General features: G+C 41.2%; 1 protein-coding gene across 2 annotated transcripts in view; it reads left to right on the top strand.

The window, feature by feature from the left end:
- The window catches only part of FAM13C (family with sequence similarity 13 member C), an 80,849-nt gene that overhangs the window by 17,089 nt on the left and 40,770 nt on the right, over nt 1-22,990 (top strand). For both annotated transcript variants that reach the window (XM_084845345.1, XM_084845343.1), the window contains exons 4-5: nt 9,879-10,000; nt 13,425-13,488. In XM_084845345.1, the coding sequence (XP_084701471.1) occupies nt 9,879-10,000; nt 13,425-13,488 (186 nt within the window). The remainder of the gene's footprint in view (nt 1-9,878; nt 10,001-13,424; nt 13,489-22,990) is intronic.

The following is a 22,990-nucleotide window of genomic DNA, read 5'->3' as shown; positions in this document are numbered from 1 at the left end:
TCTATGTACAATGGGGCTTACTCCCAGGTAAATGTGCATAGGATTGCAGCCTAAGAGACTGTTACAGTAGTATATTCTTTGAGCTATGTAGTATTCAATATCTGCAGTACATTTTAAGCATTACTTACCTTCACGGAATTTTTTTGCAACTCCTCGTTTTGGCTCCTTGGGGTTCTTTTTATTTTGCTTCTTTGTGATCTCTAAATGGGGTTCTGCTTACAGGTTCAAAGATGTGTAGCTTTCTTGTTGTAATGACAGGAAGAAGTGTTTTGTTGCTGTTCCCCTTGTATAGCAAACCCCTCAAGTGAACATAGGAAGCTGGTTTATACTGAGTCAGGCCGTTGGTCCATCTAGCCCAGTACTGTTGACACTGACTGGCAGCAGCTCTCCACAGTTGCAGGCAGACATTTTTCCTAGCCCTTCCTGGAGAAGCTGAAGATTGAACCTGGGAGCTTCTGCATGCAAAGCAGGTGCTCTCCCCCCCCCCCTTGTGATGGATATTCCACATTTAGTAGAGTATTATCTCCACGTTTTAAGAACGTTAAGGACATGGGACACTGGCAATTTGATGAGAAAGGTCAGGGCACCTTAAAATAATTAAAACAAGTAGGGGTGACTAACATAACGAGGGATGTATGGACTGCTGTGTGGTGTCTTTCAACTGTGCTGTGATCGAGTGGGAAGTGGGTTATGTATGATACAAATTGTGTGTTCAGGGGTATTGCATAATCTAGTCAGTTCTGCATCACTTTTGAATGCTCACTCAGTTAAAAAAGTCACCAAACATTAAAAAAAAAAACAACCCATCAGGGACAATGCCACAGTGTTGCTGTGAGCCAGTGTGGTGTAGTGGCTAGAGCGTTGGACTGGGAGTCCGGAGATCCAGGTTTTAGTCCACACTTGGCCATGGAAGCTCACTGGGTGAGTTTGGGCCAGTCACAGACTCTCAGTCCAACCTACCTCATGGGGTTGTTGCTATGGGAATAAAATAAGAGAGGAGGATTATGTCCAAGGATTATGCCTTGGGTTCCTTAGGAAGGAAAAAGGCAGGATATAAATGTAATACATACATACATACATACATACATACATACATACAAATACTGCACTGGTTACCAATCTGCTTCTGGGCACAATTCAAAGTGTTTGTGATTACCTTTAAAGTGCTAAATGGCTTAGGTCCAGGATACCTTAGGGATCACCTTCTTCCATAACTTTGGGCCTGCTTAAGAGCAGAAGAAAAGGTCCTTCAGCGTGTTCCAGGTTGTGTGGAAGCACAGCTGGGTGGGACAAGAGAGAGGGTCTTCCTAGCAGCTGCACGTAGATTATGGAGCACCTTGACCCATAAATTGTGGCTGGTCCCTTCCGTTGCTGCTTTTTGCTGGTTGCTGAAGACCTTGTTCTTCCAGCAGGCATTTGTTTTATGAGTGGATTCTAACTGTTGACCTCATCTCACTTGTTGGTTTGTTTTATATTGTTTTATGAAATTGTAACTTTCACATGTAGTAAGCCACCCTGAGTGGTGCATTTGCACTAGAAGGGCAGGATATGCATCTCTCAATAACATAATAAATAAACAAACAAACAAACAAATGAGCATACACATTTGGGGCTCCAGAATATGGTTTGTCATAAGGTTCCTATGCCTTTTTAATAGGATTGTTCCTTGATTAAATAAACGTTAGTTGATTGTGGCATGTCCGGGGTAATAAAAGGGGGCACTTGCACAAAACCACAAAAAGAGGAAATGCAGACCCAGTTGTATGACTTCTAGTCGATTAATCCATTAACTAATTAAATGTGCATAGATTTGTGCACATACAATCAAACAATAGTTCTGAAGCAAAAGGCACAGATAGGGTTGTATCCAACGGTAGTTTTGCCTTAGCATAAAGTGCTTCTGCTCACACAAGCTGGAGTACCTGATTTTCTCTGATCCTACCTATCTACTGCAGTCCCTCATACCATATCCCAGTCCCCCAAACCGCAGGAGCATCTTTTGAGGCGGGGACAGGAGGGTTAAGTGGGCAGAGGGATTGGTGAAATCAGGTGCTCTGATTTGCAGAAGTGCTTTCCACTAAGCCAAATCTTAAAATTTGAATGGTTATAGAGAATGTTATTATATATTGTGTGTTTTTGTTCTTATTATTTCTTTGTAAATCATTTCAGGACTCTTTTTGGTTGTGTGAAGTGATACATAAATGTAATTAAACCAAGCTAACTAGCCGTTGGGTATACCCCATACTTGTTTTTGTTTTTAGATTATATATATATAATATATTGTAGCAGGTATCATTTCAGAAGAGGCGTACTGTCTTATGTACGGCAGAGAAGGGTGAATGTCTCCCAAGATGGTGGTTGCTCTCTGCAATTTTTATAAGAACTTGCATAAAAATATATAGGTGATACATAGTTTTATTTGATTTGCCTAATTTAATTGTTTAATTGATAAACTATTGCCACCCTACATTACTGTATTTTATTTGGTACCCCTACTCTTAAATCAAGGTTGCTCAAGCCCGTTTGTGAGTTACTTATTGTTTGTTGCACGTAAAATGGTCATACACACTGCACAGACATGTCTGTTATGGCAGATTTGCACATTACCAGGATGAATGAGTAAGTCACATTCCCTAGGTTTTTTGCAAGTGCTCCTTCTACATTTAGAAGTGCAGCAAGAAGAAATGAGATTCACTTGTACTTCCGCTTCCCCCAGTTGCAGCCAGTAATGTATGAAGTTGGGTTCCCTTCCCATATGGAAAACAGGACAGTGTTCTGTGGCTTTATAGTCAAAGGTTTGGGTGTGCAGCTTCTCCTGTCATAGTGCTGAAGCGATCAGATTAGATGCACCTTCCAAAATCTCTCTTTCTGTGCAATTATTGAATGCACAGGGGTTCAGTCCTATAATGAATCTAGCAACCATAGCATAAGTAGAAGCTGAGGACTGGTTCACCACTGGCATGTCGTCTTGATTTCCTTACACTGAGTGACCGGCTGGTGAATGTGTGAGCTGCCTCTTCTGAAAAGCACTGTGTCTCAGGTATCTGATATGAGGTGAGAGTTCTCTTTGTGGTGTAAGATCTGTGATGGCCCAGTTCATGCTGCAAGTCACCACTTGATGTAGCAATCAAGTGAACGTGCATGTTCAAGCCAGCCCTTAAGTTCTTTTTCTTGAAAGTGCTGTGAACGCTAAGGATACAAATTTGTTTCGTTTTGAATGAAAAGTGGAAGTGAATGGGGGTCCATTTGTTTCAATTTTAATTTGTTATGAAACAACCATGAAGTGCAATAAATGGGTATGAATGTGATTTTGTTTCTTTGTTTGTTACCTCATTTGTCACCCATTTAGGGGTGTGGGGGCTTACCTTCTCTGGCCAGCAGCAGAGCTAATCTCAGCATTTGCCTTATGGAGGCTGCCATTTTATTTTCTCAGAATACCCTAGATGTTGCATGATTCGGGGTTGGGGGGGATGGCACCTGCCATTTTTGTGTGTGGTGATAGCTATTTTCCCTAGAATGTTCTAGAACGTAATTCTGGGAAAAGAAAATGGCTGTCACCAAGAGCACCTCTGCTGGCATAGGCAGTGGCAAAACAACAACACAAAACCAGTTTTAAAGAAATGTAACACATATAAATTATACAATTGAGTGAAGTGAATAGCGTAATTAATAATAAAAATGAATAGAGTAACAGAACAAAGGTATTCCACGTGTATCTGTAAAGGGCCAGATTTTTTTTGGGGGGGGAGTTTTTTGAGGTGGTAGTGTTTGTTGAGAGCCCTAGGGTTCTATATTCCTTCAAATTACAATTTTATATTTTTAAGCAGCCCTAGTTGTGACTTTATGTAACCTGTATATTTCCACCTTGTGACTATTAGTTCTTTCTGATTAGAATCAGTGCTGTTATTGCTCAAGTGCTTATTGTCTTTCATTAGAAAAAGGGAGGTGGTGGACTGATGACTTTTTGAAAGCCTATGTTTCCTGGAACGCCTGGACTTTTTCTTTAATGTAGTACCGCATAGTCAGATAAGAGGTAGGCTAGTGTTCAGCTGGCTGCCTAACTGTGTGCCACTTGAAATGCGGAAATATGGTCCCAAATAGTGTGACTTAAGTCATTTCAGCTCAAATGGGATCCTATTTTTTAGGGAAGCTGAGTTTTCCTGATTAAATACAGGACAGTTTAACTGACCTTCTACTCTCAGAGGAAGTAGATGAAGAGAAAATAAGGGTTAAGGACCTACAGTCACTAGGAAAATGAATAGAGAAGGCTTGGATGAGTATGTGGCTTACATTACATATCTGGCAAACGTACCCATGAATCAAAATATTTGTCATTCTTTTGAAAAATTGAGGGTTGTCCCATTGCCTTCTCCTCACTGTTTCAGCAGATAGTGGGGAGTGAGTAGGGATTGGCAGCCTGTCTCCTGCTGATAACTAGCCACGGTAGCACATGCGCTGGTAACTTCCCGATTAGACTACTGCAATGCACTTTACGTGGGGCTGCCCTTGAAGACGACTCGGAAATTGCAGCTAGTGCAAAATGCAGCAGCTAGACGGTTGGCTGGAACAGTTCATAAAGATCATATAACACCAGTGTTAAAGGAATTGCACTGGCTGCCAATACACTTTTGGTTGGAATTCAAGGTGCTGAAGATGACATTTAAAGCCCTAAGTGGCTTGGGATCTTGATATTTGAAGGAGCGCCTCGCCCTATATATACCTGCCTGAGGACTGAGATCTATTGCAGGAACCCTCCTCTGTTTCCCACTAGTGCAAGGCATACACTATAGTGGGACCTGGGAGAGGGCCTTCTCTGCTGTGGCACCCTGGTTTGGAATGCCCTCCCCTTGGAGGCCTGATTGGTGCAGACATTGGTTTCATTTTGGTGCCAAGTTAAAACATGGCTTTTTAGAAAAGCCTTTGAGGGCTAAATAAATTCCCTAAAGTTGCACACTGTTTTAATTGTTTTATTGTTTTAAATTTTTAATTGGTATTAGCTTGTTTAATGGTTTAATATGCTTTTAGCTGTTTAAATTCTTTACTGTTTTATACTCATTAAATTGATTTTATCTGTACACCACCCTGAGATCTCAATGATATAGGGCAGGATACAAATGTTAAATAAATAAATAAATAATAAATAAAATAACCAAGGGCCAGTTTGACAGATCAGATGATACAATTACCTGCAGCTGCAGGTATGGCCTTAACTTTCTATGAAACTTTGATCAGTGGTACTTGTAAAAATAGCAATAGCTTGCCCTTGTGAAGTGACTATCTACATGTTCACACAGTGCAGCCATTACTTAATTGTAAGTCAGTCTGGGAGTTGTGTAGTTATAAGAAAAAAAACATGATAGATTTGCATCTTATTGTTTTAACAATGGGCAAGCATGACAAGAAAAAAAAAGATAGATGTTCAGTGCTGTCTGTATGCCACGATACTGTTGATGAAAGTATCGTGAATACACGATGAAAAAGCACAGAATTTTGTATTGGGAGCAGAATACAGCTTTCTCAGAATCATATCTTTCATTTTTAAAAAAGCATCTAGTCGTTATGGCTATGAAGATATACTTCAAAGTGTAGGGGCAATGGTGATTGAAATCCCATAAGGAAGAGAAGCAGTGGAAAAAGATCTCCAGTGCTTGAGGGCAGGACTTCAGTGGCTTCTTGCCCTTCCTCATGATTATCCAAACCAGAATAAATTATAGGAGAAATTATGCAAGTTTCTTCATTTGCATAATTTATGCAGGTTGCAGAATTATATTTTTCTCGGTATAAAATTTAGATTGCTTGGATAAAGAGTTCAATTTTTCCCCTTTTAGCACAGAGTACACGCAGTGCTGCGTATGACTGTTGATACAGGATAGCAATCCTACTTGTGGTTTGTTCATTTATTGTTAATTTATATCCTGCCTTTCTATAAAAACATGCCCAAGGTCTCTAACAACAGTAAAATAGATACAAAGTAAACAATCATAATAAAATATAAAACCAGAGCAAATAAAAACAAGTCAAGGAATTGGTAGCTACTCAGAACCAACAAATTCACTATTTCCTTGAACTGGAGTCCTTTGCGCAGAATATCTGTTCCCATGGATCTCCTTTTTTGCACAGGCTTCCGTTGTTCACAGATCTCTTTGTGCTGATGGAGCTTCTTCTTCCATTGAAGTGTATGGGTAAGCCCTTTTCAGTGTGGGAGCTGTGCTCTTTGGAACCCCTTTGTCTCTGCAAAGGATCACTGGGCTATAGTATTTATATACAAAATCTACTGGAGAAAATCTACCATGACACTTGGAACTGAGGTGTTAGAATGCAAGGTGTGTTTTCTTCTGTCGCTCATATTTGATATGCATAGCTGTAAATATGGATTATGAAATAATTCACTCTTAGATCCTTAATTGGCCCAGAGATGTATTTCTAAAATGACATGAAACTCCCTGGTTTAAAAAGTAGAGCAAACAGAATTTATTAATTCTGGACTAATCACCAGGATGGAGCATCAAGAAAACAAAGTGAATGGCAATACCGATACAAATTATTAGAGCAGAGATGCCAAGAACCTCTGTTTGAAATGCTGCAGTTTGATTCAAGCTAGATGGGGGGTGAGAAGGAATTTCAAACCTTCAATGATTCAACATTAAGGATATGTTCTTAAGCATAATGATACAAGAAATCTTGCTACAGCAAAGGCTCAGAAGACCCCTGCACCAGCATCTTCTGGACATGAAGCAATCCATTTGGATGGGGGAATTCATGAAGCTTTCCTGTCCATGTCAACATCCTGTTCATTCCAATGGAGAAAGCAGGAAGTGGGATGAAAATCCAGAAGTAATCTGGCTTTATGAAGACCACCAAAGGACAGTAAAAAACCATGTGCGGACTGCGATCCAGCATGGAATATATATGACACAAACTGCTGTCCCAGGACTGGAAGTATATAAAATAATAATTTCTCCCAGTCAAGCATCTTTCTTTGCACAGGCTGATCTTCATTGGATTGCAGTGTGCACACCAGAGAATCTCCAGATTATGGGAATATATGTTTTGTGTGAATTAGTGCATTTGTGTTTACTTCAGCCAAGGATAATGACCATCTGAATTTGCTAGCACTGGAAGAACTGAGGAATGCACAAAGCCTATCAAAGAGCTATGCTGGTTGCCTTCCACAAGCCCTTGGGATTCATGGTTGATCTGCAGTTCCACATTGACCAAGCAATCCCACTGATTCATTATATTAACACTTTTAGTCCAACAAATAAAAGATCCGTTATGGATGGAGGGGTGAAACCAATGGTGATCTCTTTATTTCAAGGGCATGCTATTTGGCTTCACACGCATATAAGAGTTAAACATTTTTTTTAGTGGGAACCTTTCCTGGGTCAAGATGTTAATATCCTATCAATTTGAAATGAATGAAAGCTTGAAAACAAAAAACATTCATAACTTTGTTGTGCTCAGGATTCATTCTGTTCAGGCAGCAATTTAGATTGTAAGCATCTCAGGGGCAGGGACTTGTTTGCTTGGTAGAACACCATGGAGTGTCGTGATGCCAGGTCCATTTAACTGTGTAAATAATAACAGCCAATCAATATGTAGAACCAGTTAGTTGGCAAGTGATACAGGATATGTGAGAAATAATCACACGAGATATGAACTGCCAGATTGGTGTGGGTTGCCCTCCATAAATAGTGTTCCTTAGCTCCTGGGGGTGCTCTTCCTTAATTCTCAAGGTTGGACAGTATGCCTTGAATTGCATTGGCTCTCCCCCACACTCCAAATATGGCAAGTCTATCTCCAGCTAATTTCCATCTACCACAGTAAAAATTGTGCTCGTGAGCAAAAAGAGAATTGTATTATAGGAAGCAATACAGCTCTGATCAGGCAAGTCCTCACTCACACAAGACAGAACTGCTGTGGTCTTTGGTTCCCCAATCCTCAGTCCCCTTCCATGCATGTGTTGTGTTTGTAAGAGTCATGTAATGATGCTGCAAATTCTTGTCTTCTGACATTTTGTTGGAGTAGTTGAGAATATTTGTCACAAGAGTACTCTGTTCATGTGCAGGCTCAGGAAGTCAAAGACCTTGTTTTTACAGAGGTGGTTTATCTGGGTGTGGACCCTATCACCTAAATGTAAATGTTCACTGTAAATGAATACAGTGAACATGAAGTATAATACTCCTCAGGCTTATTTATTTATTAGCAGTATTTTTATACCGCTTCTTATTTGCACAAATCCTGAACCGGTTTACAAGAGTATGTAATAAATGCAATACAGTAAATAGTAGCAATTCTGGAGTTCCAGTAACAAACTAGTCTGTGCCTACTCCTTCCAGCCCTTTCTTCTAGGCTGCTTCCTGCCTCTTTCCTAGGCCCATGCTCCTTCTACCTCCTCCTTTCCTAGGCTCATCCACTTGCCTTGCCACCCCTAGTTTGAGAGAAGGTGAGCCAGGGAGCCTTTGGCCTGCCCTACCCCTCTGTGACATTAAGGCAGCTCAATTACTGACAGAGGCTTTGTTGCCACTGTCACCACCACCACCACTTCTATTAGTGCGCTACAGAACTGGTTTTCAAGGGTGTTTTGGGGTATGTGGGAATCCCCTGGAAAGCTTGCTGATGGCTCCTCAAAGCCAAACTACTGCAGTGGAGGCTGGTGGCTCTGATTTCCGTGGGGCTGTGAATCCATTCTGGGTTTCAGTGAGAACCAGCCAGAACTCTGAAGGAGCTATCCAAGGTGCTGAACCTATTTTGGGAATATGGTTCAGCACTTTGGATAGCTTCTTCGGAGTTATGGCTGGTTCCGACTGAAACCCAGAATGGATTCACAGCCCCACGGAAATCAGAGCCACCAGGCCCCACTGTGCGCTAATCATGTATCATGTAGCTAAAGGTTAGCTCTTTATTTACTCTAGTGTAAGCATGCCTGACCCTGATTTGGATTGGAACCGCTGCACATGGGGTGGGGACAATTTCATTTCCCTGCCGTTGTTATTTTGCCCAACCCCTTGTGGAGGTTTAAAAAAATATCTCAGTTGGTGTCAAATGTTTTCTTTTTTAACCTCATTGTAGGAGTGGGGGATTGGGGCTAAAATGGAGATGGGGGGAGATTTAATCCTCCCCTTCCACTACGTGGTGGTCCTGATCCAAATCAGTATTGTGGGTGCTTACACTACAGTGAGTAAAAAGCTAACCTGCTACATGCCATGCAATTAGTGTAATGCGTAGTTTGACTCTCAGTGAGACGCTCTGGGATGGCAGCCAAACTTTTCTGAAGGGCAACTTTTTCTCCATTATCAATCTTCCAATGTAATGTACAGCCCCAGTGGGATGATGGGGGTTCTGGAGTGTGCTCAGTGCACATGGGGCAACAGAGAGGTTGAACAGGTGTTGCCAGTAGCCTGCATGAATGGAGTGTGCCCTCTAGCACTTGTCCATAAGCATCTACAAGCTGCTCGAGTTCTGTAGCAGATGAATCAATGTGGAAAGGACTTCTTGAAGTCAGGAAGCTTTAAAACCACAATGATATAGATGGCCTGAAACAAAAGTTGAATAATGTTGGAGAAACCATGGTTAGCTGTTTTTAATGTGATCTGTTTCAAGAAACTGACGGGGAGGGGCAACAATAGTGTTGATATTCCAATAGCATTGTGGGGTTTTCCCTACTCAGTACAATCTTTACATCTGGTTGTTACTGTTGTGTTGAGACAAAATAGTACAGAGCTTTTGCTTTCCCTCTTTGGCCCCCTCCTCCCCTCGCCAGATCAGCTTTGATTATACACTTAAATTTTCCCCCTCCCAAAATAGACAGTTGACATCAGTTTGGCCACTGTTTACTTGAGTGTGTTGTATTTCTCAATTTTTTTTTTTTTTTACAGGAGATGGGAAATGCATTGCCATGGCTCTCAGACTGCCAGAGAAAAGCAGGGACGTCAGCTAATGACTACACTGAGAATGTGGCATTCAGATACCAGGAAACAGTCATCAAGTTTCAACCCAGGTATTCTCTTCCAAGTAAACAAATCTTTCCACTTCTGTTTAACTGTAAAGCAAGGCTGACACTGGTATTTCCTCTCTTACAGGCTGGCATAACTTCTGATCCACCAAACTGAGTGCAGCCCACCACTCACGTTTTGTGCCCTGTTGAGCACTTGACAATACTCTCTCCCCACCTAGGTTTTTCAGACTCAGCCAGGCACCAAAACCAGGAGGTTTATTATGCCTCTGCCAGGCTGCCATACATGGCTGGTGGATCAGAAGTTATGCAGGTCTACTCCGTTAGAAGCAGAGCGATATGTACCCTGTGTTAAAAAGAAAGAAAAATGGAAATTCTGTACTAAGAATTTAGTACAGACTCTGAATTATGGGGAGACTAAATTCAGTGACCTTTTAAAAAATTATGCTTATTACTTTCTCTCATAGAAGAAGCTGATGGAAATAATTTTACTTCTATGGTAAAAGTAAGCACTGGCTGTGCAACTGATAGGCACTTTGCTAGTAAAAAAACGGATGGGACAACTGACCTTTTCGTTTTGCTCAGTTACTAACCATTAACAACAGCTGGTTTTGACCAAGTGGGAAAAGTTCCCATGCTTATTTGGATGGCTACCTGGAGTTTCTGCTACCTTGTCTAAATTTTAATAACTTTTCAAATAGGAGTTAGATCAAATTCTAGAATTTCAAGGCATACTAAGAGCCAAGCCAGATGTGACACCATTCATGCAATTAGCAGTTGCATGAATTTTTTTTATTGTTGTTGTTGTTGTTGTTGTTGTTGTTGTTAAGAGTAAAAAGCAGGTGCAGGCCCCCAGTCTGGCTCAGACCCTATTTGGGGGTAGGGTGCTTTAACATTTTGCCCCCACTGTGGTCCCAGTCTAGATCATCCCCTACCTGGCCTGCTGTTTGAATTGGGAAGGAAGCTCCCATTGGTGCAAATGGAACCTTTCCTCCCAATGCAAACACCAGGCACGGGGGGTCCTGATCTGGATTGGGACTGCAGAAGGGGGGGGGGGCAAAGTGTCAAAAACTCCAATTTGAGGGTCCCTGTCTGATTGAGGCCTATGTCCACTATTTACCCTAAAAATCTATTCATACAATTGCATGGTATCTTGTGCTGTTTGGCTCTTAGACATCTGTAAGGAAAGGGAAAACTAGGGCTGAAGACAGACATGACATTCTTAATAGTGTTATGGTGGATTCTTTACCTGCAGTGTGGATCCAGTTTTGCAACTTGCCTTACAAGTATGCACACACACACGTAAAAAGCCACATCAGTTCTGTCTTCCTCCAGTTCTTGTTCTCCAAGTGGGCTGTCCACCTTTTAAAATATTTAAAGTGACATATACAATCCCCCCAGCAAACATTGTCAAAAGAGTTGAAGAATTATTATTATTATTTATTGCACTTATGAGTTGCCCCAGAGGCGGAGTTCTCAGGGGGATGTCCATAATTACAAAATAAAACATAGCAAAATCAATAAGATGCACTTTATGTAGGGCTGCCTTTGAGATTAATTCAGAAGCTGCAGCTAATGCAGAATGTGGCAGCTAGATTTCACAGTGGATTCTATTGCACACACATGACTCCTGTGCTGAACGCTCTCCACTGGCTGCCAATTAGCTACCAAGCCATGTTCAAGGTATTACTGCTGGTTTTAATGCCATAAACAGGACAGGACTAGGTTATCTAGGCATTTTCCTGACTGCTAACATTGCCAGCTACACTTAATTTTTTGAATGAAATATTTTACTGTTTTATTAGTGTTTTATTATTTTATTGATTGGTTTGATTGGATTTTGTTATGATTTTATTTTGTGAACCACTTTGGGAGATGTGTGTGTGTGTGTGTGTTCCAGTTCAATACAGTCAAAATTAAAAACCACAGTACAAATTCAATTTACAACAGCGAAGACTAAGAATGTCAAGGCAATAAATACTAAAAAGATCTTAAAACTAACCATGGAGGTAAAAACAGTGTTAAAATACAACTGGGCAGTTAAATTAATAGCAGATTTTAAAGGCTGTGAGAATAAAAAGGCCTTTGCCTGGTGCTAAAAAGCCAATAAAGTGGATGCTAGGTGAACCTCTCTTAACAGGACATTCCATAGCTGTGGTGGGGTACCACTGAAAAGGCCCACTCATGAGTGACTACTTGCCCAATCTCATTATTTTGCAGCACTCAAAGCAGGGCTTCTGATGATTATCTCAGGGCACACAGGTACGAACTGATGGAAGAGGCCATCTTTCAGAATTTTTCTGGGGATTGCAGGTGAGGTATGTTGGTGATGTCATGGCTCTTAGCCAGTAGGCACCCAGTACACCTGGCTTTTTTCTGGCTTGCTGGAAACTTGTAGAACCATTTGTTTTCATAGCTTGCTGGGATATTCAATTGTACATGTTTTCAGGGCAATGAAGACACTTTCAAGCCTGTCTGCCACACTTAAAATGTTACTCCTGTTGTTACCGTAAAGGGCAAGGTACAGCTGAATTGGTATCAAAGATGATCAGGTCAAGTGTCTTTACCTGCGGATAAAAGATGTCTGCACTGGCTAAAAGTATCCTTTCTCATACCTGCTCTTGAAATTTAAATGGGAATACACAAAGCTTTTCTCTTCATTGAAGAATAATGTGGTATGAGGATGCCCCACACCAACATCACTCCTGCACTGGTACAGATGATGTTCCTTTCACTAGTACCAAACTCTCTTCCATTAGCTGATGGAAGCAAGTTGTGTGTGGCTGATGGTGCAGACAATCGGAGTTAAGAGATCTCAAAGTGGAACTGACACAAATCTGACCTCAGGTTTTTTTCAGCTGGTGCAGTCCAGTCTGAGGGTGCAGACTATTATTTTCTAGTTGCTGTCTACTAAATCAGGGCCCAATTAAAAAAACAAACATGAGTTAAAAACATGCATGCAACGTCTGTATGTGTACAACACACCCATCAGGGCATCTCAATTCATGCTTCTTCTCGCTTACAATTTTGTGTTGTCCCTCTAGCCCAGCCTCCCCCAACTTGGCAACATCCAGATGTTTTCAGACTACGTCTCCCATCATACCCTGGCCATGTTGGCACAGCTGATGTAGCTTGTGGTCTAAAACATCTGGAGGTCACTAGGCTGGGGAAATCTGATTCATTGGTATATTTAAGAGTTAATGACCGTGGCCATTGCTGTGAACTTGCGTAAATGCATTACAGGGGTTCAAATAATAAGGTTATTAACAGCATTCCTATCCCACACTGCCCTGAGTGAGCCCCACTCCTTCTGATATGTATTTTCAGTGAGTTATGCAAAATGGTGACATTTTAATCAATCCAGTGCAATGGGATTTCACCCTAGAAGCAACTGTATGGCATGCTGAAATTGATAACAATTGGAAAATGGAGTGATTCTCTCTCCCCCACCTGCATTTTTATTTTGTAGGACAGATCAGAGTGCATTCATTTCACCAAAAGATGCTACTGAACATTTGCAGAACTTCACTGAGGTAAGTTTAACCCCAAACCTAAAAAAAAGGCTAGTATAGGATGCTGTTGCCATCCTTGCTTAAGCAACGAAGGGTGCAGTCCTATGCATGTTCAGACAGAAAAAAGTCCTACAACTCCCAGTATCCCCCAACCAGCCATGCTGGCTGGGGAATACTGGACGATGTAAGACCTTTTTCTGTCTAAATATGTATATGATTGCGCCCTAAGAGAGGCAAAGGGCTAGTTCACACATGCATGTTCCTCAAGCATCAAACAATGACCTGCACATATCAATGCTGTGTCTTAGATGGCTGGTGGGAAAGATGTCTGCCTGAGACCTTGGAGAGCCACTGCCAGTCAGAGTAAATTAACACTGGGCTAGATGGACAAATAGACTGACCCGTTATAGGGCAGCTCTGTGTGTTCCTATAAATCAAACACTGCAGGTTGAACCTTCATGCAGTTCACACACAGTCTGTTTCAATTACGTCAGTCCCCACATTCACTGCAAGTCATAGCGTGTTGAAAAATCCACAGTTAGGATTCATGGCATGTACTTGCCTGTGCGAACCAGCCCTGAAGTATCAAAGATATTTGCTCTGGTGCACATGGGGGGCGGGGGGCTGGTGGGGGGTGGGCGGTCCTCCACGAGCCTGAGTGTCCCACATGCTATATTATGGAGGAATGCAGTTGAACTGAGCACACTCCTCGACAGTGAATAGAGGCAGCTGTTTATTTCCTTATATGCATTGGAACACCCCAGAGCTTTGCTTCATGGCTGGTATTTTTTTAGTCTCATGATCAGTGCAGTGGAGACTGGTGGCCCCAATTTCAGTAGGGCTGTGATTCCATTCTGGGTTTCAGTCAGAACCAGCCAGAAGGAGCTACCAAGGTGCTGTACCTATTTTGGGGATAGGGTTCAGCACCTTGAATAGCTCCTTTAGAGTTCTGGCTGGTTCTGACTGAAGCCCAGAATGGATTCACAGCCCCACTGAAATTGGAGCCACCAGCTGCTGCTGAATCAATGTATATCATTATTTTGTTTGTGCTGCTTGACAGTTTGTCACCTACAGTACAAAAAACAGATAGGTAAAGAGATGGTAGGAAAGAGACTCTTCCTCAAGCAGTCACTGAGGACCAGGAGGAACATCCACAGTAACACTTTGAGAAAGCTCTGCTTACTTTTGGTTGTTAGCCCTACATCTGGGGCAAGGGCCCACCATTGCTGGGTTTTGCATGTATGGTTTTGGGTAGTTTCATTAATTTCACACAGCATGACTATGTCATATGCAGTCAAGGTGGGCTTCTGCCTTACTCTGTGCAAATTGTGTCACATGGCTACAGAACTTCACAGAAGTGTGGGTGGCAATGTGTGTTGGGGGGGCGGGGTTGTGAGTAATCATGGTTACGAAGCTCAGAGACTTTGCGAACCACACTTAATGTAGGGAATCCTTTACAGGTTCGCGGAAAAGGGCTTGGAGGTTTAAGCTACTGTAAGCTACTCGGCCCTGCAATAAAACATACTTTCCAAAAATCAAAGGTGGTTCCAGATTGGAACAAATTTCTAGGCTGTGTAAGCGCAGTGGGAAGGCAGAAAGCTGGTAGCAAGCAGTGTGGGAATTGGTTAGCAGTTGGATGGTGATGCTCTCTTGCAAAAATCTGAAGGGAACTTTTCTGCTCTTCTATTACTTGGTCACCCTTGTGCTGCTTGCGTTTAATATACATGGTACCAAATTATTTCTGGGATAGCCTCATTGTGATGTATGAAATTATGCTTCATACAAATCATATATTATGTATTGCCACACTACATACTTTGTGACAGGCATGGAAATCCGTGAGCTATTGCAACTTGGTTCTGGTTTTGTTCTATTCTGAAAATTGAAATGCCTTTGAAACTTAGAAGCATTTGTAAGGGTTGTACAGGAAAAAATGCTCCAGGTAGACAAGAGTCCTTATTAAGTTGAGAGGAGGATGCGAAGATGTTATGTACTGAAAACAGAAGAGTGTAGTAGAACAAAAGAGTTTCTACATTTGTAGCCAGCAAAATAATAGGTAGGATCAAAATTGTTGCTGAAGAGTAAAAGCAGAGAAACTTTTTTATAATGGTAAGCTTGGTTATTTGATCAGACAATGGGTAACCTTTACCCAAGTGGAAATAATTTGAGTGAATATACACACTGAAGATAGTAACTGTACTGTTGTCCTGAGCAGATAATAGCACCATGAAGCTGGTTGAATAAACATTTGTCTACAAAGAGAGGTTCTTACACACCAGATTCAGCACAGTGGGAAACAGATGTAGGTGTGATTTGGTATGAGAGTAGCTTACTCTAGAATTGATCTGCTTGTAATGCACTTATGGGTGCAGGACCATCATAGGCTAAAGTTCTTCTTCATGGTCTCGGTGTATCACATATATGGGCACTGCGCCTGTGCGGAGACTCATTCGGGAAACTTCCAAGCTGCATAGTTTTTTTTGGCGGAAACCCTTCTCCCACCGTCTCTGGCGTATATAACCCCTCCACCCAAGCCTCTGCCCTAAATGAAGGGGCTTCCTCTAGCACTGCAGAAACTTTCCATAAACTCTGTGCTTGAGAGGACAATCAAAATTATGCACCATGGTAACCTAAATTCAGTGCCCAACCAACCTAAACCATTCTGTATCGTACATAAATAATGTGGACTACACACATGTGCTCGTTTTGTAGACTTCGTTCTACTTGTGCTAGTTGTGGGGAAGAGCACGACACAATTCAAGGGCACTGAAAGCTGACTTGTAATTGCTGGAAGTCTTGCTCTGTCTCCTCCTTTAACATCTGAGGTTTTGCCAGGCACTGGCTGGCTACTTCCAAGTCCATGTCTGCAGTCTTAAGGGCTCGAAACTTGATTTTTAAAAAAGTGAACATTAAGATACTTAGATTGTTTACTTCTGCTCCCAGTAGCAGTAGTTTCTGTACTTGTGTGATGCGACTGTAGAATACATCCAGCTCCAACAGTGATGCTTCTCACACAATATTGCTAGGTAAGCATTTAAACAGAATGAGGAATCACAGATGAAATGCCTCTGAAAAGAATGGGATTACTGCCACAGTGATTCAAAGATAGTTCAGCTTGTGAATAAGATTCTGACATGCATTAAGAGAATCTCCTATTCTTTCCCTTTAAGATCCTTGAGTTGCAATTAAATGCGCTATTGAGTCCTTTCCTGCTTAGGTCATTCTCTATTTATATCAATCATTCTGTTCAGGCTGTTGTTTACTGGGATCAGCAGTTAAAGTCCAGAAATATTTTTGTCTAAATGAGGTGTCTGCTAGATGCGAGAAGCATGTGGAATGGCTCAGACCGGAGACAAGGTGTAGTTCATTAAGCTGCTGACAGTAACCTATGTTTTGCAGACAAAATGCATGAACAGTTCAAATGAGTTGCTTCATGCAATCACCCCAGGGGAGCTTCAGCAAGAATTTAAGATTTGGTGACTCACATACAACAGCCACAAGGTGGCAATAGGTTGGACTGGGTGGGTTGGAAATTGTGATCATTCTGAAAATGGAATATATGGGGCCCTGTCAAGGGGGTGGGGCAGCAAATTAAACTGTATATATGCTTGTAGAGCTGTGCATATTTCTTATGGGCTTGATGAGTTGTCTAAAGACAACTTTAGACAACTTTTTAGACAACTTTAGACAACTTTAGTTGTCTAAAGACAACTGGGCATAATCTCAGGGATGGGCAGATCTCCAGATGTTTTCAACTTCAACTCCCAGAAGATCCTGCCAGCATGGCCAATGGGGGGAATGCTGGGCGTTGAAGTCCAAAACAAGTGGAGATCTAATTTCTTGGGTTGGACTCAATGGTTTTATAGGCCCCTTCCAACCCTACTATTCTATGATTCTGACCACCCTTGATCAATGCCTATTCAAGCCAGTTCTCAAGGTCAGGTTGGATCAGCTAGTCTATTAGTCCTGCCTATGTCACTTTTCCATGTGTTCACTCATGTCTCTTCCACCCTGTTTTGGCATTAATCTGCTAATTGCATGAGAATTTTAATTTAAATATATGTTTAAATAAGCATTTCTAAATGTATTTTATCTTAAAATGCATCCTTATATGTTTTTTGAGTCAAAAGCTGTGTCAGAACATTCAAGATCAGCAAAGCTGGTGGATAACAAAGTTCCGTTCTACACATTAGTCAGGGATATGTGGATCAGGTTAGTTCATATTGGCATCTGTAAAGATCAAATTTCTCAAGTATCCCCATCCCAAGGTTCCAGCACATATGACCAAGAAACACAACCTGGGCTGGGTCTATGCAAATGAAGAGGTGGGGCTATGCAAATAGAGCCAGGTTCAATTCTCATAGGTCCCCATTATGTTTTGTGAGACAAAATAAGGAGGCTCAGTGTGCCTCTATAAACAGATGGACCTATTGGGTGGACACCCTATTGGAAACATGGCCAAGATATGCTATAGCAGTTCTTCCTCCCCCATCTTCCAACATCATGATGGGCATTCCTCTAATAAATAAGAAAAAAGTAGCTATGGCCATCATTCCATACCTGAAAAAAGGGATTTCTGTATAGCTAGTTCAGCAGTGGCCTGTAACAAAGAAAACATGGGCATTTTGTGTTGAATTACTGTTGGTTTGTTCCACACACAAAGGAATTGGCTAACAGAAAATAACTGTGTTTTTTCCCTTTTAGCAGATATTGACAGTTTCTTTGTTTATCACATTCAGAAACCAGTGCAATTTCTTTCCGAATAAATAGAAGTAGGCAAGGATGTGTTCTCTTTAATCTCTTTCCCCCCCTTTGACATTTAAATAGACTCCAAATCTACCCCCTTCTTCTGAACTGTCTCTTTCTTTGAAAGGATGGTTGAAAAGATTTTAATAAAGCTTGTGCCACTAGTGTTAGAAATGGGTTTTTCACTGATACTAGCTTATTTCAGTGTACTCTAGCTTTATTAAAAAAACATTGTTTTAATAATATTACAGGGCTTCTGAGCTTCTTCAAGAGACTTCTGTGTAGAATAGCCATATAAAGTGGTAGCATGGGCTGAGCTTGAGCTTGGAAGGGAGAGACTTGTGTTCAAATCCTAGCACCTTCATTGACTTATATGATGTCCTTGGATTAGTCCCTCTTGTTCTGAGTTACATGGTATGTAAAATGGGTGTATTAATAATATACCCATTAGGGCTGTTCTCAGAAACAATGAGATAAATGTACCCTGTCTTGAGCGTTTGGGAGCAGCCTATTGCATTGACCGTAATTTACCCAGTACAAAAGACATGTACAGTTTTAAGTTGTAGACTATTAGACCAGAGTAAATTGTGCATGGTTATACTGAATTCAGCCATATTATGTACTAGAATTTACATAGTTCTATCCATGATGCATGGTGACAGGCCCATGCCCCAAGGAATTTACAATCCAAAATTTGTCATAGGAAAAGCAGTAGAGTCCTGTGTTTAAATGTGTGTAAAATGGATCCTGAAATACTGCTTAGGGTAAAGAGCTGACCATGAAGACAGCTTCATTTTGACACTCTCAATATAATATCCACAGCACAGCTCTGCAGAATGGCCAGTTAAGAGACAACTGTGGAAAGAGAGTCCCAGTTGCCTCATCCAGTCATGGGTTGGTAATACAGGTGAGCTCAGTGGGCTTGTTGTGAATTAGGTCAGCTTCTTTAATGATGTTCCAGATGTCTGTGAGCATTTTGACAGCATTGGCTGGAGAGAGATTATTAGAAAGCTGAGAGGGAAAAGAAGGGAATTAGGCTGTCTTCGGGGAACCTGTCACCTTTTGTCTGGAAGACAGCCTTCAAATGTCCTATCCCCGATAAGCAGCAGTAAGGAACAGGTTTTCTCAGTGCAAGTCAGGGCCTTAGTGACATCGTGATGACCATTCCATCTGCCTTGAACCCTATTTACAAGTTGGAAAATTCTGAGCTCAAAATAGCAAAGGCAAGAAAAGTGGGGCAAAACCAGCAGAGAAAGGATGTTGAGTCTGAAACTGAATCCACTTGGATACGCTACTCAGCTATAGCATATCTCGGCCATGTTTCCAATAGGATGGCCATTTAGCAATTGCTAAAAAAAAAAAGAGGAAATGCATCACCAAAATGGAGGACAAAAGAGGGCATGGATGTCCATAAAATGTGCATGTGCTAATTCATATGTACAGATGCACATTCTGAAATGATTACTACATTTAAATAGAAATACAGTACATTTTGCCATAGTGTGGAGGACTGTGAAGAGGTGACCTGCTGTATGCTTACTCAGTCTGCTGTCCAGGTGCTGTTGATGGGCATCTTCAACGTTTTTCCTTCTGTTGGTTCTTTAACTTTAAACCAGACTTGGACTGGACTGCCCTTCAAATAGAGAATGCCTTCAGAATAGAGGATGGTCCTCTGGCAGCCCTTCAAATAGAGGACTGTCTTCTTTAAAAGAGGACCTATGGCCACCGTAGTTTCTAAGCTTACTCTCCACCATTTGAAAAAGTTCTGGTTGTACTGCATTTGGGCAGGAACCCCTTGACCCAATCCAGGAAGTAGGCTAAGCTGGGAAATGGCTAAGAAGAAAGGCCCAACCACTCAATTCCACTTTCCTGCCTTGTACAGAGGCAGAGGAGAGAAGATCCTTTCCTGTTCATATTGTCCATGATGTGATTTCCCCCCATTTCATCCTAGCCCATTTTCCCCTCTGTCTTTCTTATTACCTTCCACACAACTGTCCTATCAGCCTGTGTCTCCCTGCCCTCACTGGGTAGCTTTAATCACACTATCTCTTGTTTGCCCTCATTCATTGCACGCCTACACTTATGAAGTCCATCTTTAAAGCACATGTTTATTCTCACCGAGGGTGAAATCCTACACCCACTAATATGGGAGTAAGTCATATTGAACTTGATGGTGTTTACTTCTAAGTAGAAGTATATATTGCACGGTAATGCTACTATTCCAGCTGTAAACCATTAAAATAAGACAAACAAATTTAACGTGTTAGAAAAAAGAACTACTAGAATACTTTATGTATATATTTAATTCATTTAATAGATTTATATACTGCTTAGTATATTTTAAAAATATGTCTAAGCAGTTTATATATCTCTAAGCAGTTTAATACCTTAGACCAGTGGTCTCCAGACTTTTTTGATTGTGTACCCCATCAGCAAATTTTTTTTGAGCACCCCCCCAATATATGTATATTTATTTATAAATATTTATATTTATAAATGATATAAATATTTATAAATGATATACATGTACTACTATGTTCATTCTAAAACATACACAAAAATAGAAATTTAAGGATGAGATAGAGATGAAATAAGCAATACCTTAAAATGATTTTTGCTCTCACTAAAAAATGTTAATAATATTTTTTTGTGAGAGCAATGTGATTGAATATGCTTCATTATTTTTGAAAATCTTGGTTTAATGCTTTGTGATACAGCGATTCAAAGGTCTGGCTCTAGGTTCAGTTTATGTTGATACTTGTTTTTAGTGGCTGTCATAGCTGAAAAAGACACCTCACAAAGATATGTAGATCCAAATGGAAGAAGTGCTTCGTTGGCTGCGCTTACTAAATCATGATACTCATTTTTCAATCCCAACCACCAATTATGCAAAGGGTTTTGTTAAAATTCAGCTAATAAACTTTCATCTTCCCTGATGTCTATCAGTTCTTTCAAACTAATCGGAAGGTGTTGCATTTTTATATTTGTAACAAATGGGTTCAAAACCCACTGAAACTCTTCATTTGGAAGATTTTTAAACAGGTTAGAAAATTCAATTTCCAAGTTTTTAAAGTGTGCCGATATGAACGTTTTTATAGGTGACACACATCGTTTTTGGCAACAAAATCACATACCAATGGAAACATTTCCAAACATCCATTTTCAAAATGCTCTCTCCATAGCACGAGCTTCTTTTGAAAAGTAGTTGCGTTCTCAGTCATTGTTAAAACATCACCTTTACCTTGAAGGGACAGATTAAGCGTGTTTATTTTTTCAAAAATATCTGCTAGGTAGGGTACTACTGACAGCTACTTGTAATCACAGAAAGGTCAGCAAATTTGGAACAAATTTGCTCTCCTTCGGCAGGAGGGCAGCTGCTCCAGTGCCGTGGCCAAGCAAGCAACTGCACCTGCCTCTGTCATGCCTGGCAGAGACTAGCGCAGTTGCTCTTGGTGGCCGCGGCAGAGGCAAGATAGGACTGGAGCCAAGAGAGAAATGCCCTGGAGCTTCCCTCTTGGCTCCCGTCCCATCCTGCTGCCTCTGCCACGGCCATCACTGACAATGGCAGCTCATCAGGGCAGCAGGCGGCTGCTAAATTATCAGGTGGCTCGTGCACCCCAATGGATGACCTTGCGCATCCCCTGGAGTGTGCACACCCCACTTTGGAGACCACTGCCTTAGACAGTTGCCGTAGTTTGCCTACATATGGGCCTTGAGAAAGGGCAGGGCTAGGCCCCAGCTAGGCCCTGGTGGCAATGGTAGGTGGAGCCTTTGCTAATCCAGGGACAAGCAGTAGCAATATTTTTCCATTCTTCCTTACAGTTACTGGGGAGGTATAGGGAGGCAGGTGGGAAATCTGTGCGTTAATATTAATGAGTGGGTTGCCGTCTTTCAGATTACAGCCCTGTTTTTTAAGGGCTTCAACAACGCATATTTGTTGGAAATACATTCCACTGAATGCTCTGGGACTTATTTCTGAACAAACATGCCTAGGACTGGGCTGTAAGGGTCACAAAGGAAGCAGAATGTTGCTATGCATGGCCTTTCGCAACACAGTGTTGCAGAGAAGGGAAAAGTCACACCTGATTGACTGTTGTCTTCTATATAACTCATAAAAGGTAATTCCCTCCAGGATTTGGAACTGACAGTCTAATCAGAAGGAAGAAGTGTGGCATGGAGAAAGTGGTTAGAATGAGAGTTGTTTTTTTAATTCTCCCTGTTAATACTGGAGCGTCTGTTCCTCCAGTGAAACTGATTGACAGGAGATTCAAGACAGACAAAAGACAGTACTTCCCCGACAATACATAATTAATTTATGGAACTTGAGATGTGGTGATGGCCACTAACTTAGATGGCTTTAAAGTGGGATTACTCAAATTGATGGAGGATAAGTCTATCATTGGCTATTTTTGATGGATAGCTGTCTCCAGGTTCAGAGGCATTTTGCCACTGAATATCAACTGCCTGGGAGCAACAGCTATTGTCTTCGTGTTCTTCATGCTTTGAAACTGCAGGCATAAAATAAATGTGTACATTAGGAGAATTGTCTGCTCTTCATTCTTTATGACGGTTCCTTATGACAAGTAATTATCAAAGTCATTTTTAAAGAAGAGTATAAATATCTTTGTTATTATTTTTATTTTGAAATGAGTCAACAGTCGCTGAAAATCTACCATCCTCCTACCTTCACCAGATGGGAAAAAGACAATTTCAACTTGATGAATTTCTCAAAAAGGGTATATTGCAACATCAACATTGCTTAAAAAAACACACACAC

This window comes from Heloderma suspectum, chromosome 3 (assembly GCF_057233095.1).
Source record: "Heloderma suspectum isolate Gila_16-S chromosome 3, 16-S_ref, whole genome shotgun sequence".
Classification (NCBI taxonomy): Eukaryota; Metazoa; Chordata; class Lepidosauria; order Squamata; family Helodermatidae; genus Heloderma; species Heloderma suspectum.
The sequence above is the reverse complement of the archived record's forward strand: the minus strand, read 5'-3'. Positions and strand labels throughout refer to the sequence as shown.